This window comes from Ostreococcus tauri (assembly GCF_000214015.3).
Source record: "Ostreococcus tauri WGS project CAID00000000 data, contig chromosome 11, whole genome shotgun sequence".
Taxonomy (NCBI): domain Eukaryota; kingdom Viridiplantae; phylum Chlorophyta; class Mamiellophyceae; order Mamiellales; family Bathycoccaceae; genus Ostreococcus; species Ostreococcus tauri.
This window is the reverse complement of record NC_014436.2, coordinates 178,852-195,703: the sequence shown is the minus strand read 5'-3', so window position 1 is coordinate 195,703 and position 16,852 is coordinate 178,852. Positions and strand designations below refer to the sequence as shown.

Genomic DNA, 16,852 nt, shown 5'->3' with positions numbered 1-16,852 from the left:
GTGTCGTTCATCGCGCGATGTATGCCGCACACCGTGACGCCCCATCGCGCATGATTCGCGCCTCGTGCGCGCGCGCGCGCGTCGTTCGCGCCGAGACGCGCGTCGGTCGTCGACGGGACGTATCGCGCGCGCGCGCGCGGGCGCGCGGGCGTCGCGTCGCCGTGGGCGCGACGGAGCGGGCGGATGATGACGCGAGAGGGATGCGAACCGTCGACGCGCTGGACGCCATCCTCGGTGCGTCGACGCGGGACGACGACGACGCGGTCGATGACGTCGTCGAGAACGACGCGGTGGTGGCCGAGACCGCGAACGAGGGTCGCGCGGGGGGGCGCGGGGTGGAGACAGGGACCGAGGCGGCGGCGGCGGGGCGGGCGGCGGCGGCGGAGAGAGAGAGGTCGAACGACGACGACGACGCGACGTCGACGGAGGAGCGCGATGAGAAGAAGATGTTCCGTGAGTTTTTGTCTCTGCTCGTCGCGGTGGGAGGGGTGAAGGGGACGCTGGCGGTGGTCATCGGGGGGCTGGCGTCGTACAGCGCGTTCGGCGACCTGGGCGGGGCGGAGGGCGCGTGGCCGAGCGACGGCGGCGTGGATTTGACGACGACGGCGGCGATCGGACTCGCCCTGGCGGCGCCGACGGTGTGCTTAGACGCGTTGGTGATGGGTATAGATTGGACGTCGAAGGCGGAGGCGGCGAACTCGAGAGAGGACGACGGCTTGGGACGCGGGTTCATGGGTGATTTCTTCGAGCCGCTTTCGAGGTATCAGCAAGAGGAGACGCTGTCGAATCCGTGTAAATCCATGCCGGCGTGGATGGACTTATCGGTCGCATTCACTGCGCGCGTTGCGGACGAGATGCTCGAGCGCGGGGTGGTTCTCGGCCTTTCGGCGAAGTGGCTCGCGGATCGAGGCGTGGAGTACGGATTCGAGCCGTACGACGTCGAAGCACCAGCCAAGGCATTGGCGTGTGTGCTCGTGTACCTAGTGCTCGAGGCGCGCGTTCGTAGGGTGCAAAAGCAGTCTCGCGTGCAAGCGTTCCGCGTCGAGCGAAATCCGGTGACAGGGAAGCAAAAGTTGGTGCCGGTGAGCGAGGACGAGTTGAGAGGCGGCGCCAAGGATGGTCCGCTCGCCGGCGTGAAGAGCGTCTTCTCGAAGAAGAAGGAGCCGTCATCAAATGTGAGCGAGTCGAAGAAATCGCCGAAACCACCGACTAAGGCGGAGACGCAAGCGTTCGAGAACATTCTTCGCGGTAAGGGCGTGAAGGACTTCCTCGAAGGTTCGCGCAGTCGACTGTTCTTCGTCTCGCAGTCGCTCGCTTTTGTCTCCACCGGAAGCATCTTCGCCCCGATCGTCGGCGGCTATCTCGCGGATTCCCTGTACATTTTGTGGCAACGCAACGCCATGACGCGTTTCATTTCAAGCGCACTCGACGCCGCGGCGCCGCCACGCTCCGAGGGTCCGCCAAAGGCTGACGTGGTTCGCAAAGCCCAGAAAGCCGCGCTCGCGAAGACGCTGAAACGCAAAAAGGAAAAGATGGGACGAGATCTCGTGAACGCCATGAAGAACGACCCATCAATCTCACGAGACATCAACGAGATGTTCACGGACGTCGTGCGCAAGACGAAGAGCGTGAAGGACATGGAAGAAGCATCCGCCATCGACGACGTCTTGGCGTACATCGCCAAATCCGCCGACGTAAACGAACCCGGGTACGCCGATAAAATGCGAGACGCCCTCGTCGCGCGCGCGAAAGAACTCGATAGCATCGCGAACGACGTCGACGTCGATACCGATACCGACGCCGAACTCGACGACGCTCCCGAACAATCGATGTAATCGACGCGCGTCGCTCGCCGTCTTCCCCGCCCTTTCTTCCCGGGAAACTTCGAGAACTTTCGATTGTTAAAAATCTCACATCGTCACATCGCACCGCACCGACGTCACCGCGCGAGACACCGCGCGCGCATCGACGCACCGAACGCGAGAACACGCGCACGCCATGACCGAGGTCGAACACGCGCCCGTGGACGTGAGCCCGACGCAAGACGGCGGCGTCTTGAAGACGATAATCACTCCAGCCGCGGACGACGCTCGAACGCCCGAGACGGGCGACGAGGTCCGCGTGCACTACACCGGAACCCTGCTCGACGGCACGAAGTTCGACAGCTCTCGTGACCGCGACGATGCGTTCACGTTCACGCTCGGAAAGCATCAAGTGATCAACGCCTGGGACGTCGGCGTGGCGACGATGAAGATTGGCGAACGGGCGAAATTTGAGTGTCGGGCGGATTACGCGTACGGTGATCGAGGCTCGCCGCCGACGATCCCAGCGAACGCGACGTTGGTGTTCGATGTTGAATTGTTGTCGTTTGATTCCCATCGAGATTTGTGTAAGGATGGTGGGGTGATGAAGGAGGACGTGACGACGGCGACCGGGTTCGCCACGCCGAAGGGACGGGACGAGGTGACGGTGACGTACGACGTGAAGACGCGCGATGGAGAGAGTGAGATCGCGGCTGAGCAGAGCATGACGTGCGGTATCGATCAGTTGCCGTGTAAGGGGATGCAGGTGGCGGTAAAGAAGATGAAGGCTGGGGAAAAAGTTCGATTGACCATGACGTCTGAGTACGCCGCCGGTTTGCCGGGCGCGGCGTCCGCGGACGGCGCCGTGGTGACTTTTTCCCTCGACGTGATTCATACCGTCGAGGACGTCACCGGCGTCGATGGCGCGGTGAAAAAGATTTTGGTCGACGGCGAGGGATACGAGAAGCCGAACGACGGGGCGCAGTGCGAGATCGAATACGAGAAACGCGCGTCGAAGGGCGGCGAGGTTGAGGAGACCAAATCCCTCCAAGTCGTCATCGGCGACGAGCACATTTCGGACGAACTCGAGAGTGCGATCATGATGATGAAGCTCAAAGAGAAGGCCCTCGTCACCATGGCCGACGGTACGGAGTACACGGTGACGCTGGCTAAGATGGAACGCGCCAAGGAACAGTATGCGATGAACGCCGCCGAAAAGCTTGAAGCCGCGGAGAAGTACAAGGCTAGCGGTAACGACGCGTACAAGAACAGCAAGTTCGCTCGCGCGACGAAGAAATACGCCGCCGCGCTCAAGTTCGTCGAGTACGACACGAACTTTTCCGACGAGGAGAAGCAAGTGAGCAAAAAGCTCAAGCTGAGCCTCAACTTGAACTCAGCCGCCGTTGCAATCAAGACCAAGTCCTGGTCGAGCGCTCGCAAGTCCAGCGAGAAGGCGCTCGAGCTTGAATCGGGTAATGAGAAGGCGCTCTATAGACTCGCCCAGGCGTCGATGGAGTTGGACGAGTACGATGAGTCTCGTCGTTGCTTGAAGAAAATTTTGGAGGTGGACGAAGCTCACGCCGAGGCGCAGCGCATGATGAATCGTCTCAAGGCTCTGGAAGCTCGTCAAGCCAAGAAGGATGCCAGAATCTTCGGTGGTATGTTCAACAAGATGGATCTGTACGACGACGTAAAGGTTGATGCGAAGACGGAGGCCGAAAAGGAGGAGACGTTCGTCACGGAGATGGAGGAGCAGGCGAAAACGGAAGCTCCGCCGATGGACCAGCCGCTGGCTCCGGACGCGGGCGAGCCGATGTCGTTGCAGCACGCTTAACGCGCTGATTTTAATCCACATTAAATCAATCGTTCATTACACACGCGAACATGCGCTAGTTGACCCCGAACACGCTGGCGAGATTTTCTATCGGTCCTTGGCGAGTGACGATGGCTTGAATTGCGCATCCAAGCGCGGCTATCATCGCAAGTCGGCAGTGCTTGATCTCCATCACTTTTTGCTTTTCAAACTCCTCCGCGTCGTCTGAGAATTTGAAGGGGTCGAAAGGCGCTCCGCCCGGATAGTCTTTATCCCCAGGCAGATACACGCCGACGGGCTCGAGGGAGTTTATGCCGACGTATCTCGCGTACTCCGGACCACCCATCAATACCAACTGACAAGCGGCAATGACGGCGATCCCAGAACCACCCGCGATGTGAAATCCACTGAAACCGAGATAATCCAGCGCGATGTCGCTGTTCATCTTCGCCGCGCCGACCTTCCACCACACGGGCTCGCCGAGGTTGGCGACGCCGAACCGATCGAGCGTCTCAGGGACCGCCGCGCCGACGACACCCAACATCGCCCAACGCCCGTGTAAGAGCTCTAATTCTCTGTATCGTTCCAAGTCCTCGCTCTTCGCCGCCAGATTCAACGGATCGAATCCCACGTCGCCGCATAGCGTCCCGTCCAAATGCGCAGGATACTCGTACTCCAAATCCCCCAAAAATTTCACCCTATTGGCGCCGTAGAACGCGCTTCGCCCTCGCGCTTCCGCGCGCTCCATCTCTTTTCTAGCCTTCTCCGCGTCTAGCGCCGGCCGCTCGCGATCGATCCGCGCCATCAACTCGGCGCCGAAATCCGTCTTTGATATCGCCGTGAGCGCGACGATCGGCGCCGCGCTCAGCAAAAAGCTCGCGTTCTCCCCCAAAGCTCGCACCAACCCCACCCCACCCGCGACGCCAAACGTGACGTAGAACAGCGGTGAGCTAATCACGTCGCCCACGGCGCTGTTCACGCTCGGCACGGCGTCCTTTGATGCATCTCGCGATGGATTATCCACGAGCTCTTCGATGGACGACCCTTCGTCTCGAGACGGCGTCGCGCGTCGCGTTCGTCGAACGCGTCGCGACGCATCACGCGTTCGAGCGCCGGCGTCTCGACGGGCGTGGACGAGGCGCGATGACGCGCGCGCGATGGGCATGACGCGCGGAGAGTCGCCGAGTGACGCGTTCGCCGGTACCCGGAAATGTTCATACACAAGGCGCTCACGAGCGACGACGACGCGCGCGCGACGTCGTCGTTCGCGAAATCTAAGCTACGCGCGTCCTCGACGCGCGCGGTCGTCACCGCGTCTCTCGTCCCGCGTCGCCGTGCGGCGCGTCGTCCGTCGCGCTCGTCGCCTCTGAATCAAACTCTCTCTCGCGCGCTCCCTCCTCCGCGCCCTCCCCCGCGGTGCGCACGGTGGATACACTACTCGTCGACTGCGACGTCGCGCTCGCGATCCACGCCCACGCGCCCTCCACCGCGCGTTCCGTCGCCTCTCGCGCGCTCACCGCGGCGTCCCGCACCCCTCGCGCGTTATTCGCGAACGAGTTCAACCACTTCGGCGGTCCCTCGCACCCCAGCGCCTCGCACAGCGCCTCACAAAAGTGATTACAATTCCTTCCGAGCGCATCGTACGAGGGTCCGTCCCACGCCGCCTTTAACGCCGCCACCGCCGCGCTCACGCGCGCCGGGCTCAGCGACGTCACCCCCAGCGCCACGCTCTCCCTGTACGCGTACATCGGGTTCTTTTTCGGTTGACACCTGTACACCCCCGTCCCTCGGTCGATGTATCCGAACGACCACTCGTCGCCGTAGACCTCGACGCCGCCGTGGAAGATGCCACCCAGACGCAAGCCGTCCCGCGTGAGCGCGTTCAACGACGCCACCGCGCTCGTCACCCCCTCGTTTCCCGGGTGCTTGATGTCGTACACGGAGAGCGTGACGAGCGCCATCGACGCGCGCGCGCGCGCGGCGTCGCGGCGTCGCGGCGGGCGATGGCGACCTCGCGCGCGGGCGGCGCCGCGTGTGTTCGTCACACGTCCGAGCCATGACTGTTTGCCCACACAAAACGACGCGACGCCAAACCCTCACGACCGAGGTCGACGCGCATTCGCCGACGCCTCGACCACCTTGCGCGATGCGTCTCGCCCGCGAGCTCGCGCGCGCGCGCCCGCGGTGCCCTCGCGCGTGCGCCAGGGTGCCCCGCGTCGCCCGCGCGCGCGCGGCGTCGACGGACGGGTTCGTCGGACGTCTCGGTGGAAATTGTGCGCTCCACGCACCGTGCGCTCGACAAACGTCGAAAAAGTCCGTGTTCTCCACCGCGGTGCGAGCGCGGACGACGGCGCGCGACGACGCGAGCGAGGCGAAGGGGCGTGGGAAGATTGGTGGGAAAAAACAAGGGAATGGGGTGACGTCGTCGCCGGAAGAGGTGAAGGCGCTGCGGATGGGAAAGTTGGACCAGTTGACGGCGCTGGGCCAACGGGGGTTCGATTATCGGTTCGATCGCACGAAGTACTGCGATGCGCTTCAGAGAGAACACGAGAGGCTGGAGAACGGCGTGGAGGTCGAGGGGAGCTCGGAGGCGGTGTGCGGTCGGGTGATGGCGAAGCGGTCGTTCGGGAAGTTGGCGTTTTTGTCGTTGGTGGACGAGCGCGGAAGCGTGCAACTGTTTTGCGATAAGAAGCGATTAGATGAGACGAGTCCGGGGGCGTTCGAGATGATCACTGAGTTGGTGGACGTCGGTGACATCATCGGTGTGCACGGGAGCGTGAAGAGGAGTGATAAGGGGGAGCTATCCATCGTCCCGACCAAGGTGCAAATGCTCACCAAGGCGTTGTTGCCGCTTCCTGATAAGTGGCACGGCTTACAGGACGTTGAGAAGCGGTATCGACAGCGATACGTCGATCTGATTGTTTCCCCGGACGTGCGAAGCACGTTCAAGGCTCGGTCCAACATCATCTCCACCATCCGTCGCATGCTCGACGACCAAGGATTTATGGAGTTTGAGACGCCGGTGTTACACGACTCGGCAGGCGGCGCCGACGCGAAGCCGTTCAACACGTTCCACAACGCGCTGGGGATGCAATTGACGCTTCGCATCGCCACCGAGCTCCACCTCAAGCGCCTCGTCGTCGGTGGGTTCGAACGCGTGTACGAGATTGGTCGCATTTTCCGCAACGAAGGACTCTCCACCAGGCATAACCCAGAGTTCACGTCCATCGAGGTGTACCAGGCGTACGCCGACGTCACTGATATGCTCGAACTCACTGAAGAGATGATTTGTCAGTGCGCCATGAAAGCGTGCGGGACGCTGACGATTCCGTACGGCGATCATACGATTGACTTGAGCAAGCGCCCGTGGCGACGCGCGCCGATGAACGACTTGGTGAAGGAGGCGACCGGAGTGGACGTCATGTCGTTCGGCGACGACCTCGACGGTGCCAAGGCAGCTGCGATCCCAGCGCTCAAGGCACACTCCAAGAAGGCGGGCGAAGGGATTAAGGGCGTGAAGACGGCAGTGAGTGTCGGTCACGTGCTCAACGAAATGTTTGAAGCCACTTGCGAGAGCGGCTTGATTCAACCAACCTTCGTGCTCGACCATCCGGTGGAGATCTCGCCCTTGGCGAAGCCCCATCGGGATAAACCGGGTGTGACGGAGCGGTTCGAGCTCTTCGTCGTCGGTCGCGAACTCGCAAACTCGTTCAGCGAGCTCACCGATCCGATCGATCAGCGCGGACGTCTCGAGAAGCAAATCGAATCCCATGCCAAGACATCCGCCGCCCAGCGCGAGGCCGCCGCGGGCGACAAGGACGTGCTCAAGGAGCTGGACGACGAATCGTACGACGTTGAGCTGGACGAGGACTTCCTAACCGCGTTAGAGTACGGCATGCCACCGACTGCCGGCATGGGTCTCGGTATCGATCGTCTCGTCATGCTCCTCACCAACTCGCCGTCGATTCGCGACGTCATCGCATTCCCACTGCTGAAGAAGCAAGATTCATGAGCGCGTCGCTAGTTAATTATTTTGTCGCTAAACTGTACACTCACTACAAAGTCGTCATCAGGACGCCAACAAAGCGTCCACCGCTCGCCGCAACGCGTCGCTGTCGATCCGTTCCCCGACGTCCGCGAACGCCCCACTCGCCGCCCGCGCGTACGCCTCCGCGATCGCATCAAATGTCTCGACCGCATCCTCCACCCTCACGTCTCCCTCGTACTCCAAAGCGATTTTCGTCCCCGTGGCGTTCGCGTACCCGAGCGTCGTCGTCTCGTGCGTCTTATGACACTCTCCCAAGTACCTCGTCGTCGACGCGCCTCCCGATCCGCAGCCGCGCGCGACGGCGGCGTCGATCGCGTCTAAAGCCGCGTGTGCGCGCCGCAGCGTGGCCCTGTGCGTCGTCAATGCGCGTCGGCGTCAGTTGTCAAAGATTCTTCCAGCGAGCACATCGCGCACAAAATCACTCGCGCGTCGTGCGCACCCGTCGTCTTCCACCACGGACGATCCCGATCGACGCATAAACTTGAGTGTGTTCTCACGATTCGCCACGGCCACGAACGTCGGCCTGGCGCCCATGGTACCGCGTCGTTTTCTGTCGAATGTTCACGAGGCACTCATTCAACTCCATCGTCACCGCGCGGCGCGCCCGAGACGCGCTCGATGCCGGACGAAGACGCCGCGTCGGTGTCCTCCGACGACCGCCCGCGCACGGCGAACGCGAAATCGTTCTGGGACGACGCGTTCGGGCGCGCGGAGCAGACGAACAGACGAATTCTAAATAATCCACGCAACCGCGATGACGGTGGGCGCGAGACGCTCTTGGCGTTACGCGGACGCGGACGCGATCGAGAGCGCTCCGAGAGCGCCGATGCGTCGAGCGATGACGACGACGGGCGCTGGGGGGGGGATGGCGTCGGAGAAGGTGATGATTTTGAGACGCGCGGCGAATCGGGCGACGACGGCGCGCGGAGGCGGTTGGCGATACGACAACCGCACGCGCAGCGATTGCAAGTCGACTCGCGATCGCCCGAACCGCGCGTTGATGCGTGGTTGGAGCAGACGATGCGGGCAAACATGCGAACGGTCGTGCCTGCGGGATCGGAGAGCGCGTCGGTGAGCCCGACGTCGCCGCCGACGAGCGCGATGAGTCGGTTGCGCGCGAGAGCGTACGCGAGGAGTCATGGGAGTCCGAGAGATGAGAACGAGGCCATGCCGGTGATCGTCAGGGTCGATCGAAGAATTCGAGGGTATCACGAGACCGCGCATCAGCGCATGAATCGGTCGGCGTCGCCGGACGCGAGGGCGAGTGCGACGCGAGAGCGGACGCTGCAGGGGGCGTTGTACGTGCACACGAGGAACGGATCGCAGGGATCTGCGAGCGCGTTAGATTCGCGAAGCGTGGACATCGACAGCGATCGAATGGATAGGATCGGATCGCCGTTCGCACAGTCAACGACGACGGTTCTGGATCGACCGAGGCAGTATGTCGACGACGCCGAGATGGGGGCGGATCATCTGGCGCACAAGGAGCTCTTGTGGAAGTTGTCGAGCACATACCTCCCGAACGACGTCGGGAGCTTACAGCGCTCGCTAGTACGACACGTGGAGTACACGCTGGCGAGAAGACGATACAAACTCGACGATAACACGTTTTATCAGGCCACCGCGCACTCCGTTCGAGACCGTCTCATCGAGCGATGGACCGACACGCAGCAGTACTCGGCGAAAGTGGGGGCGAAGAAGGTGTACTATCTCTCGCTCGAATTCCTCATCGGAAGATCGCTTGGGAACGCGGTGTCGAATCTCGGTTTACGAGGCGCCTACGCCGAGGCTCTACGCCAGATTGGTTATAATCTTGAGGACATCATGTCAGAGGAGAAGGAACCAGCGCTTGGGAACGGCGGGTTGGGACGGTTGGCGTCTTGTTTCTTGGACACGCTCGCGACGCAAAACTACCCAGCATGGGGCTACGGGATTCGATACAAGTACGGAATGTTTGAGCAACGAATATTGAATGGTCAGCAAGTCGAATTTCCCGATTATTGGCTCACGGATGGGAATCCGTGGGAGGTGGAGCGCCTAGACGTGCAGTATCCCGTCCGCTTATTTGGACACGTGCGGGAATTTAAGGACCAGGAAGGAAACACGCGCTACGCTTGGCAGGGCGGCGAGGTCGTCATGGCACAGGCGTATGACACGCCGATTCCCGGTTACGGCACTTACAACACGAACAATATGCGACTTTGGAGCAGCAAGCCGTCCCACGAGTTTGATTTGGCGTCGTTTAACGCGGGTAATTATTACGGCGCGGTCGAGGCGAAAGAGCGCTGCGAGAGCATCACGTCCGTGCTTTATCCAAACGACGCGACGGATGAGGGTAAACGACTGCGTCTGAAACAGCAGTACTTTTTCGTGAGCGCTACACTGCAGGATATATTCCGCAGGTTCAAGAAGAGCGTCGGACGTACGGCTACGACAAAGATCCAAGATATGCCTAAAAAAGTGGCGATTCAACTCAACGACACGCACCCAGCGATCGCAATTCCCGAGCTCATGCGTCTACTCCTCGACGTCGAGTACTTGTCATGGGAGGAGGCTTGGGAGATTTCTCGCAACGTGTTCGCGTATACAAATCACACCATTCTCCCAGAGGCAATGGAGAAATGGTCTGTGCCTATGATCACCGAGCTCCTGCCGAGACACATGCAAATCATCTACGAGATCAATCATCGTTTCTTGCTCGAGGTTCAGAAACTGTGGCCAAACGATGACACTCGTCTATCGGCGATGAGTATTATCGAGGAGTCTACACCGAAGATGGTGCGCATGTCCAACTTGGCCGTCATTGGATCGCACACCGTGAACGGGGTCGCGATGATTCACACCAAGCTGCTCAAGTCCACGCTTTTCCCCGATTTCTTGTTGATGTGGCCAGAAAAGTTCATCAACGTCACGAACGGCGTGACGCCGAGGAGATGGTTGTTGCAAGCAAACCCGGCACTTTCGAGCATTTACACCGGCATGGTCGGCCCGGGCTGGGTGAACGATCTCAAACGGCTCGAGCCAATTAAGACGATGGCGCAGGACGCGCTATTTAGACAGCGATGGCGCGCCGCGAAGCAGACAAACAAGAACGCGGTCGTCGATTGGCTGTACAAGACCATGGGCATTCAAGTCAATCCAAATGCGCTGTTCGACATGCAGGTGAAGCGCATTCACGAGTACAAGCGACAGCTCCTGAACGTTCTCGGCATCGTCCATCGCTACGCAGAAATCACACAGGCGACGCCGGAGCAGCGCAATCAGATGGTTCCAAGAGTGTGCATAATGGCTGGCAAGGCCGCACCCGGTTACGTCATGGCGAAGAATCTCATCATGCTCGTTTGCGCCGTGTCCGAAGTCGTCAATGCCGACGCAGCGTGTCGCGACTTGCTCAAGGTGATATTCATCCCGAATTTCAATGTATCCCTCGCCGAGCTTCTCATTCCCGCGAGCGATGTTTCGCAGCACATTTCTACTGCGGGACTGGAGGCGAGCGGCACTGGGAACATGAAATTTGTTATGAACGGCGGTTTGATCGTTGGCACCATGGACGGGGCGAACATCGAAATCGCGCAAGCCATCGGCGAGCACAACATGTTCACGTTCGGCGCCAAGGCGAGCGAAGTCGCAGCGATTCGTAGAACGATGTCTCACCACCCACCAAAGATCGATCCGAGACTGCAAAGGGCGACGCAAATGATTCGATCCGGCGTGTTTGGTAAGCCGAAGGATGGCGAGTATCACCAACTTCTCGACGCCATCGATCCGCACAAGGATGTTTATCTCACCGCGCAAGACTTCCCGTCGTACTTGCGAGCGATGGACGAAGCGGACGCGCAGTTTCAATTAGAAGAAAAGTGGACGGCAAAGTGCATCGAATCCGCGTGCTCGATGTGGATGTTTTCATCCGATCGAACCATTCGTGAGTACGCGGCAAAAATCTGGAACGTCGAACCGCTCCCGTTTCGACCTCCCAAGCATCAAAATTAGCAATGTATTTTTACGCATCGCGCAAGCAAGCAAACAAGTAAAAGAATCGGAATATTGTGATTTACACGTTCGTCTAGTAAGAGTAACTTAATCGTCGCCGAGCATGGCGAACGGGTTGGAGGCTTTCGGCGCGGCTGCTTTCGCCTTCGGTCGCGAGCCGCCAGTCGACGCCTTGGTTAGCCATCCCGAGTTTGACTTCGCGCCCGCGCCGGTGCCCTTCGATGCGGACTTTGCAGGCTTCTTCTCCACGACGGGGAACAGCAGCGCTCTGCACTCGTCCTCGAACCAACCCTTTTCTTCCGAGTTTTCAATATTGTGGATTCTCTCCTCGAGCGCCGGGATTTTTGCGCACTTTGCGGCGTCTGAGCCGCTCATGAGCTTACCCTTGGACTCGGAGACTATTTTCTTCAGAGAATTGAGCTCCTTCTTCAAGTCGGCGAGTTCGCGTTCGTGCGGAACCGTGTACACGATGGGCGGCTTGGCGAGAACCGAGTCGATTTTCTTTTGTGCCAAATCCTTCTTCTGTTCGAGCATTTCCACCTTCTTTGACTTGCCTTCGTCGCGCGCCTCCTTGATCATGAGATCCATGTCCTCAAGCTTGAGCTGTAGATCTTCCACGATCTCACCTTGCTCGCCTTTTGTCAATCGACCCTTTTTGATCATGTCGTCGAGCGACTTTTGGAGGTGTTCAATTTTCGCCGCGACGTCGATCATCGAATCGTACATCGTCTGTTCTCGATCGCTCAGCGTCTCCATCGCGATGACCTTCTGCTCCAACGCGCTCAAAGCGTGTTCCATCACCTTCATCCGTCGCAAAAGCGCCCGCTGTTGCGAAAACGACGGCGTGTACATGCTCACCAACCCCTCAAACTCGTCCAAGTCGCACGTGCACGCGCGATACTCGGGCGACTTCGTCGCGTTCGCCTCTTCCCCCTCCCCACCCTCCACCTCGTGCGTCGCCCGAGGAAACACGTGTAAATATTTCAAATCCTTATCCGTATCGTGTTGATATTTATACGTCCCTTGACACTCCGCGCACGCGCTCGCGCCTCGGTCGTCCTCGAACCCCAGCGCGCGCAGCGCCGACGTCAAGTGTTTCAACAACTCCTCATCGTACTTCGCCCGCGTCTTCTTCCCACCCCCGATCACGAATTTACACGACGGATAGAATCCTCGCTTCGATCGAAGCGCGTCGGCGAACGTCGCGGCGCACACGGCGTCGACCCAATCTTTCCCGAATCCCGCGAGGTCGTACTCCCCGTGTCGTCCCTCGTCCGCGTCGAGCGCGATCTCGCTCGCGAGCGCGTGCGCCATGCCGATCGTCTCGCCCTTCGCGCGCTCGCTCGCGCGCGCGTCCGTTCCGTCGCTCGCGCGCGCGCGTCCGTGGCGTCGCGCGCGCGCGTCGGGCGTTTTCGTGTCGCCATCAAAACGTGCACACTATGGGACACGTCGACGACCGTACATACCTCGACGTGGACGTTTCGTACGCGGTCGATGTGTAGGGTTTGGAGAGATAAACGTTCAAGGTGTGTTTAAATTTTTGAAAACCGACAGCTTTCGCCGCGCGCGCGCGACGACGACGCGCCGCGATGCCGAGCGCGTTCGGGGTCCTGAAGAGCGCGAACGCGGTGGCGCAGGAGCGCGCGCGATCGAAGTACACCGGGAACGCGGCGCGGTTGGACGCGTACGCGACGCCGCCGACGGAGGAACGGTCGATCGATTATTTGGAGCGATGCGCGAGCGACCGATACGCGCTGTTGCGCGCGATCGACGACGCGCGAAGCGGTGGGAAGAAGGATGAAGAGTTGAAAAAGGTGATTCGAGAGGAAGAGGAACGACGAGAGATGCGGCGGACGAACGGGCGAGGGGAGTTTGATGAAGAGAACGCGTCGAGAGACGCCACCGGACACTTTCTGTTGCGTCTGGCGTCGAGTTTGAAAGAGGAGCACGAGAGGTGGTTCGTAGAGAACGAGTTGGAGCTGTTCAAGTATCGGTTCGGTGAGCTGAGCGAGTCGGGGAAGGAGAGCTTCATGAAGACGAATGGGTTCGACGACTACGGCGCGGCGAGCGAGCGGGACGTTCAAGAGCACAAGAATGAGTTACGGGACGTCTTGATGGCGGATTTCGAGTTTAGAAAGGCGCTCAAGGATGCGAGCGTGAATAACTTGAAGCTCGGTGAGTTCGAGCGCAAGTGCGCGGAGGAGGCGCGAAACGCGAAGAATTGGTTTGTCGTCGGTTTCGAAGAAGTGAGCCCGCTCGTGCGCACGCGACGGGCGTATCTCATCGGCGGACGAGCTTGGATTCGAAAGGAGACGCTCGATCAACTTGTTTTTGGCAGGTTCCGAACCAGACTGAGCCTGGGTATGAAGAAGGCGAAGGAATTGTTCAAGCAGTTTGAGGTGGCGGAGGCAAATAGGCTCGCGCCGCTCCTGAGAGCGGTGCACAACAAGCGTTCGGGTAGGGCGTACGAGGGACGAAGGGCGTACGAGGGCGAGGGAACGATGTCCATCTCGGGCATCGAGCAAACGCAAGATTCGTTCCCGCTCTGCATGCGTCAGCTCCACAATGCACTCAAGAAGAAGCATCACCTGACGCACGGCGGTCGTCGTCAGTACCAGTTGTACCTCAAAGGCATCGGTCTTCCCCTGGACCAGGCACTCGTATTTTGGAAGACAGAATTCACGAAGAGCCCAGATTGTTCGGCCGAAAAGTTCGAGAAGGACTACTCGTACGGCATCAGGCACGCGTACGGTCGAGAGGGCAAGCGCGTCAACTACACGCCGCACTCGTGCGGCCAGTGCATTAACGCCACGCCCGGTGAGAAGGACAGCCATGGATGCCCATTCCGGACGATGACGAGCGGAGGGAACAAGAACGGCGAAGCGCTGCACGAACTTTTGACAAAATCGATGAAAATTCCTGAGGACGCTTCGATAAAAATTGTCGATAAGGCGAAGGGCATGCACTATCAAATCGCGTGCGGGATGACGTTTGCCGCGCTTCACGACGGCAAAGAGATCGAAGCTGGCGTCCATACCCCGCACCAGTACTTCCACGAGAGTAGGAACATCATTGCGCCGGCTCCAGGCGAAGCGGCAGTCGCGACTGCGACGACCGCGGCGTGATTAGACTGGCTAAACTTCTATTGTAATGCGCGACAAACGAATTGTCTCCTATAACGATGGCTATCAAGCGGGCTTCACGAATCTACCTTGAACGAATCTGCGCTCCATGGTCACTCCGAGTTTACGATTCGTCACAGTGTGCGAGACGATCTCGCACGCGCCAACTAATCCCACCGATACGAACACCTCATTGAGTTCGCTCGGTTCGAAGAACACGGCAAGAGTACCATCGCCACGACGATACATCTGGTCGCTTTCCGTCGCGGAATCGACGCGCAGACCCGGGACAAACTGCGAGGAGTCACCAGCGTTCTTCACATCTCCTCGAGCGTAATCTCTGAACAGAAGCACGCCGTTCGGTCGCAAGACGCGGCGAACTTCCTCGGCGACGTTTCGCATTCCGCTCGCCGTGAGCGCCGATAAGAAAAACACAGCCGTCACGGCGTCCATCGACGCGTCGTCCACGCGTCCCACCATCGAATTCGCTTCGCTCGCGTCCACGACGAGCGCGCGAACGCGCCTCGGGTCGAACTCCGGACTCTTCTCAAGCGTCGCGACCGCCGTCGGCGAGCAGTCCACCGCCGTCACGCGCATGTTCAAATTCGCTCGAATTAACGGATACACCGAGTTCCCGACCCCGCACCCGAGCTCCAACACGTCCACGACGTCGCTCTCGTCCACGTCTCCAAGCGTTTTCGGGTCCAACGCCGCGCGAAACGTCTCCGGATGCGCGCGCGCGTCCGCGTCCACCAGCTCCCCGAACGCCCTTCGCAGGTAGTGTCGATCCTTGAAGAAGCGCACGTCCGCGGACGCGCCGTTGCGACTGTGCGCGGCGTAGAACTTTTCCCACGCCTCGGCGTCGTCGCTCGCGGACGCTCGCGCGCGAGAGAAGCGCCGAGACGACGCGTTTGCGTGTCGAGCGTTTCTCGGCGTTCGAGCGAGCGACGCGCTCGTCGACGTCGCGCGCGCGCGCTCGAACGCGAGCGACATCGCGCGCGCGCGACGTCGCGCGGCGCGCGCGGCGGAGCGAATGGTTGCGCGGCGGCGCGGAGTGTGGTTTCGACGTTACACGCGGATTACCGAACGCCGAACGCGTCGTCGCGATTCCTCCCGAGCGTGAACCAAAGCGCGAGCGCGAGTACGCCGGCGATGAGCAGCCCCAAGCGACGGTAACTCAGTCGTCTCTTACGCTTCGACGTCTTCCCTCGCCCCCCCGAGCGATTGAAGAACCTCGACCGCGTCTTGCGCTCCGAGTCGTCGTCTCCGCCGCGCTCCGCCGCGTCCAGGGCGCTGTCCAACTTTCGCATCGCCTCCCCCCCCACGGCGCCGCTCAATCCCGGAATAACATTCGCCAGCATCACCGACATTCTTCTCGGTTTATTCTTCCCGTCGTCGTCCTCCGTCTCCGTCCGCGCGCTCGCGCTCGCGTTTCGGCTTCCGTGCGCCGTCCGCGACGGACTCGGCGAGACCCCACCCTCCGGGATCATCCGCGCCCCCTCATCCTCCTCCACGATCAAATCTTCAATGTCCCTGACGTCCTCCACCCCTCGCACGCGCTCACCCGTGGACGCGTGATACACCGCCCGCACGCCCGCGACGCGCAATCGCTCCATCACCGCGCGTTCGAAATCCTCCCACGTCGCGTTCGCCTCGATCCCCAACGCCCGCTTCCGCGTCGATCGCGACGACGCGCCCTCGGCGCGCCCACTCGCCGGTTTCAGCGAGACGAAGACGACGCGTTTGGCCTCCATGCCGCGATCGACGACGGGCGATGGGCGCGATTTGCGCGATTTGCGCGATGGGTCGACAGCGCCGCCGACGCGCGCGCGCGCGCGTCGTGGACGTCGAGACGCGCGCGCGATGGACGACGCGCGCGCGCGCGGCGCTTCGGTCGATCGGGCGTCGACGCGCGACGCGATGGGGACGACGTCGCGCTGGATGCATGCAGAATTCAAAAACGACGAGTCGTGACTCGACGTGGAGTCCCTCCGTGGGCCACATCACGCCGCGCGGCGACGCCCACGGGAATAGCGCGACGCCGACGCGATGTCGGACGACGGCGCGTACGACGACG

The 16,852-nt window shown here is 60.7% G+C and overlaps 11 protein-coding genes across 11 annotated transcripts; 5 read left to right on the top strand and 6 right to left on the bottom strand.

Annotated features, from left to right (window-relative positions):
* Positions 1-17: 17 nt before the first annotated feature.
* OT_ostta11g01010 (unnamed product) lies at positions 18-1,835 on the top strand (the record flags this gene model as incomplete). Its single annotated transcript, XM_022982968.1, has 1 exon — positions 18-1,835. One exon carries the CDS (start codon positions 18-20, stop codon positions 1,833-1,835), a length of 1,818 nt encoding a protein of 605 aa, XP_022839910.1.
* A 163-nt stretch (positions 1,836-1,998) lies between these two features.
* Positions 1,999-3,636, top strand: OT_ostta11g01000 (Peptidyl-prolyl cis-trans isomerase,FKBP-type,domain; the record flags this gene model as incomplete). Its single annotated transcript, XM_003081861.2, has 1 exon — positions 1,999-3,636. One exon carries the CDS (start codon positions 1,999-2,001, stop codon positions 3,634-3,636), a length of 1,638 nt encoding a protein of 545 aa, XP_003081909.2.
* Positions 3,637-3,691: 55 nt separating this feature from the next.
* Positions 3,692-4,780, bottom strand: OT_ostta11g00990 (Chlorophyll A-B binding protein, plant; the record flags this gene model as incomplete). The annotated part of the gene is made up of 1 exon (XM_003081860.2): positions 3,692-4,780. The coding sequence occupies one exon, from the start codon at positions 4,778-4,780 to the stop codon at positions 3,692-3,694; it is 1,089 nt and encodes a 362-aa protein (XP_003081908.2).
* A 142-nt stretch (positions 4,781-4,922) lies between these two features.
* On the bottom strand, positions 4,923-5,576 carry OT_ostta11g00985 (PPPDE putative peptidase domain; the record flags this gene model as incomplete). Its single annotated transcript, XM_003081859.2, has 1 exon — positions 4,923-5,576. One exon carries the CDS (start codon positions 5,574-5,576, stop codon positions 4,923-4,925), a length of 654 nt encoding a protein of 217 aa, XP_003081907.2.
* Positions 5,577-5,761: 185 nt separating this feature from the next.
* OT_ostta11g00980 (Lysine-tRNA ligase, class II) lies at positions 5,762-7,627 on the top strand (the record flags this gene model as incomplete). Its single annotated transcript, XM_003081858.2, has 1 exon — positions 5,762-7,627. One exon carries the CDS (start codon positions 5,762-5,764, stop codon positions 7,625-7,627), a length of 1,866 nt encoding a protein of 621 aa, XP_003081906.2.
* Positions 7,628-7,684: 57 nt separating this feature from the next.
* Positions 7,685-8,197, bottom strand: OT_ostta11g00970 (Sedlin; the record flags this gene model as incomplete). The annotated part of the gene is made up of 2 exons (XM_022982967.1): positions 7,685-8,012; positions 8,103-8,197. The coding sequence occupies 2 exons, from the start codon at positions 8,195-8,197 to the stop codon at positions 7,685-7,687; spliced, it is 423 nt and encodes a 140-aa protein (XP_022839909.1).
* Positions 8,198-8,281: 84 nt separating this feature from the next.
* OT_ostta11g00960 (Glycosyl transferase, family 35) lies at positions 8,282-11,653 on the top strand (the record flags this gene model as incomplete). The annotated part of the gene is made up of 1 exon (XM_003081856.2): positions 8,282-11,653. One exon carries the CDS (start codon positions 8,282-8,284, stop codon positions 11,651-11,653), a length of 3,372 nt encoding a protein of 1,123 aa, XP_003081904.2.
* Positions 11,654-11,740: 87 nt separating this feature from the next.
* Positions 11,741-12,967, bottom strand: OT_ostta11g00950 (unnamed product; the record flags this gene model as incomplete). Its single annotated transcript, XM_003081855.2, has 1 exon — positions 11,741-12,967. The coding sequence occupies one exon, from the start codon at positions 12,965-12,967 to the stop codon at positions 11,741-11,743; it is 1,227 nt and encodes a 408-aa protein (XP_003081903.2).
* Positions 12,968-13,242: 275 nt separating this feature from the next.
* Positions 13,243-14,778, top strand: OT_ostta11g00940 (DNA primase large subunit, eukaryotic/archaeal; the record flags this gene model as incomplete). The annotated part of the gene is made up of 1 exon (XM_003081854.2): positions 13,243-14,778. The coding sequence occupies one exon, from the start codon at positions 13,243-13,245 to the stop codon at positions 14,776-14,778; it is 1,536 nt and encodes a 511-aa protein (XP_003081902.2).
* A 63-nt stretch (positions 14,779-14,841) lies between these two features.
* Positions 14,842-15,768, bottom strand: OT_ostta11g00930 (Methyltransferase type 12; the record flags this gene model as incomplete). Its single annotated transcript, XM_022982966.1, has 1 exon — positions 14,842-15,768. The coding sequence occupies one exon, from the start codon at positions 15,766-15,768 to the stop codon at positions 14,842-14,844; it is 927 nt and encodes a 308-aa protein (XP_022839908.1).
* An 86-nt stretch (positions 15,769-15,854) lies between these two features.
* Positions 15,855-16,529, bottom strand: OT_ostta11g00920 (unnamed product; the record flags this gene model as incomplete). The annotated part of the gene is made up of 1 exon (XM_003081852.2): positions 15,855-16,529. The coding sequence occupies one exon, from the start codon at positions 16,527-16,529 to the stop codon at positions 15,855-15,857; it is 675 nt and encodes a 224-aa protein (XP_003081900.2).
* Between the last annotated feature and the right edge of the window lie 323 nt (positions 16,530-16,852).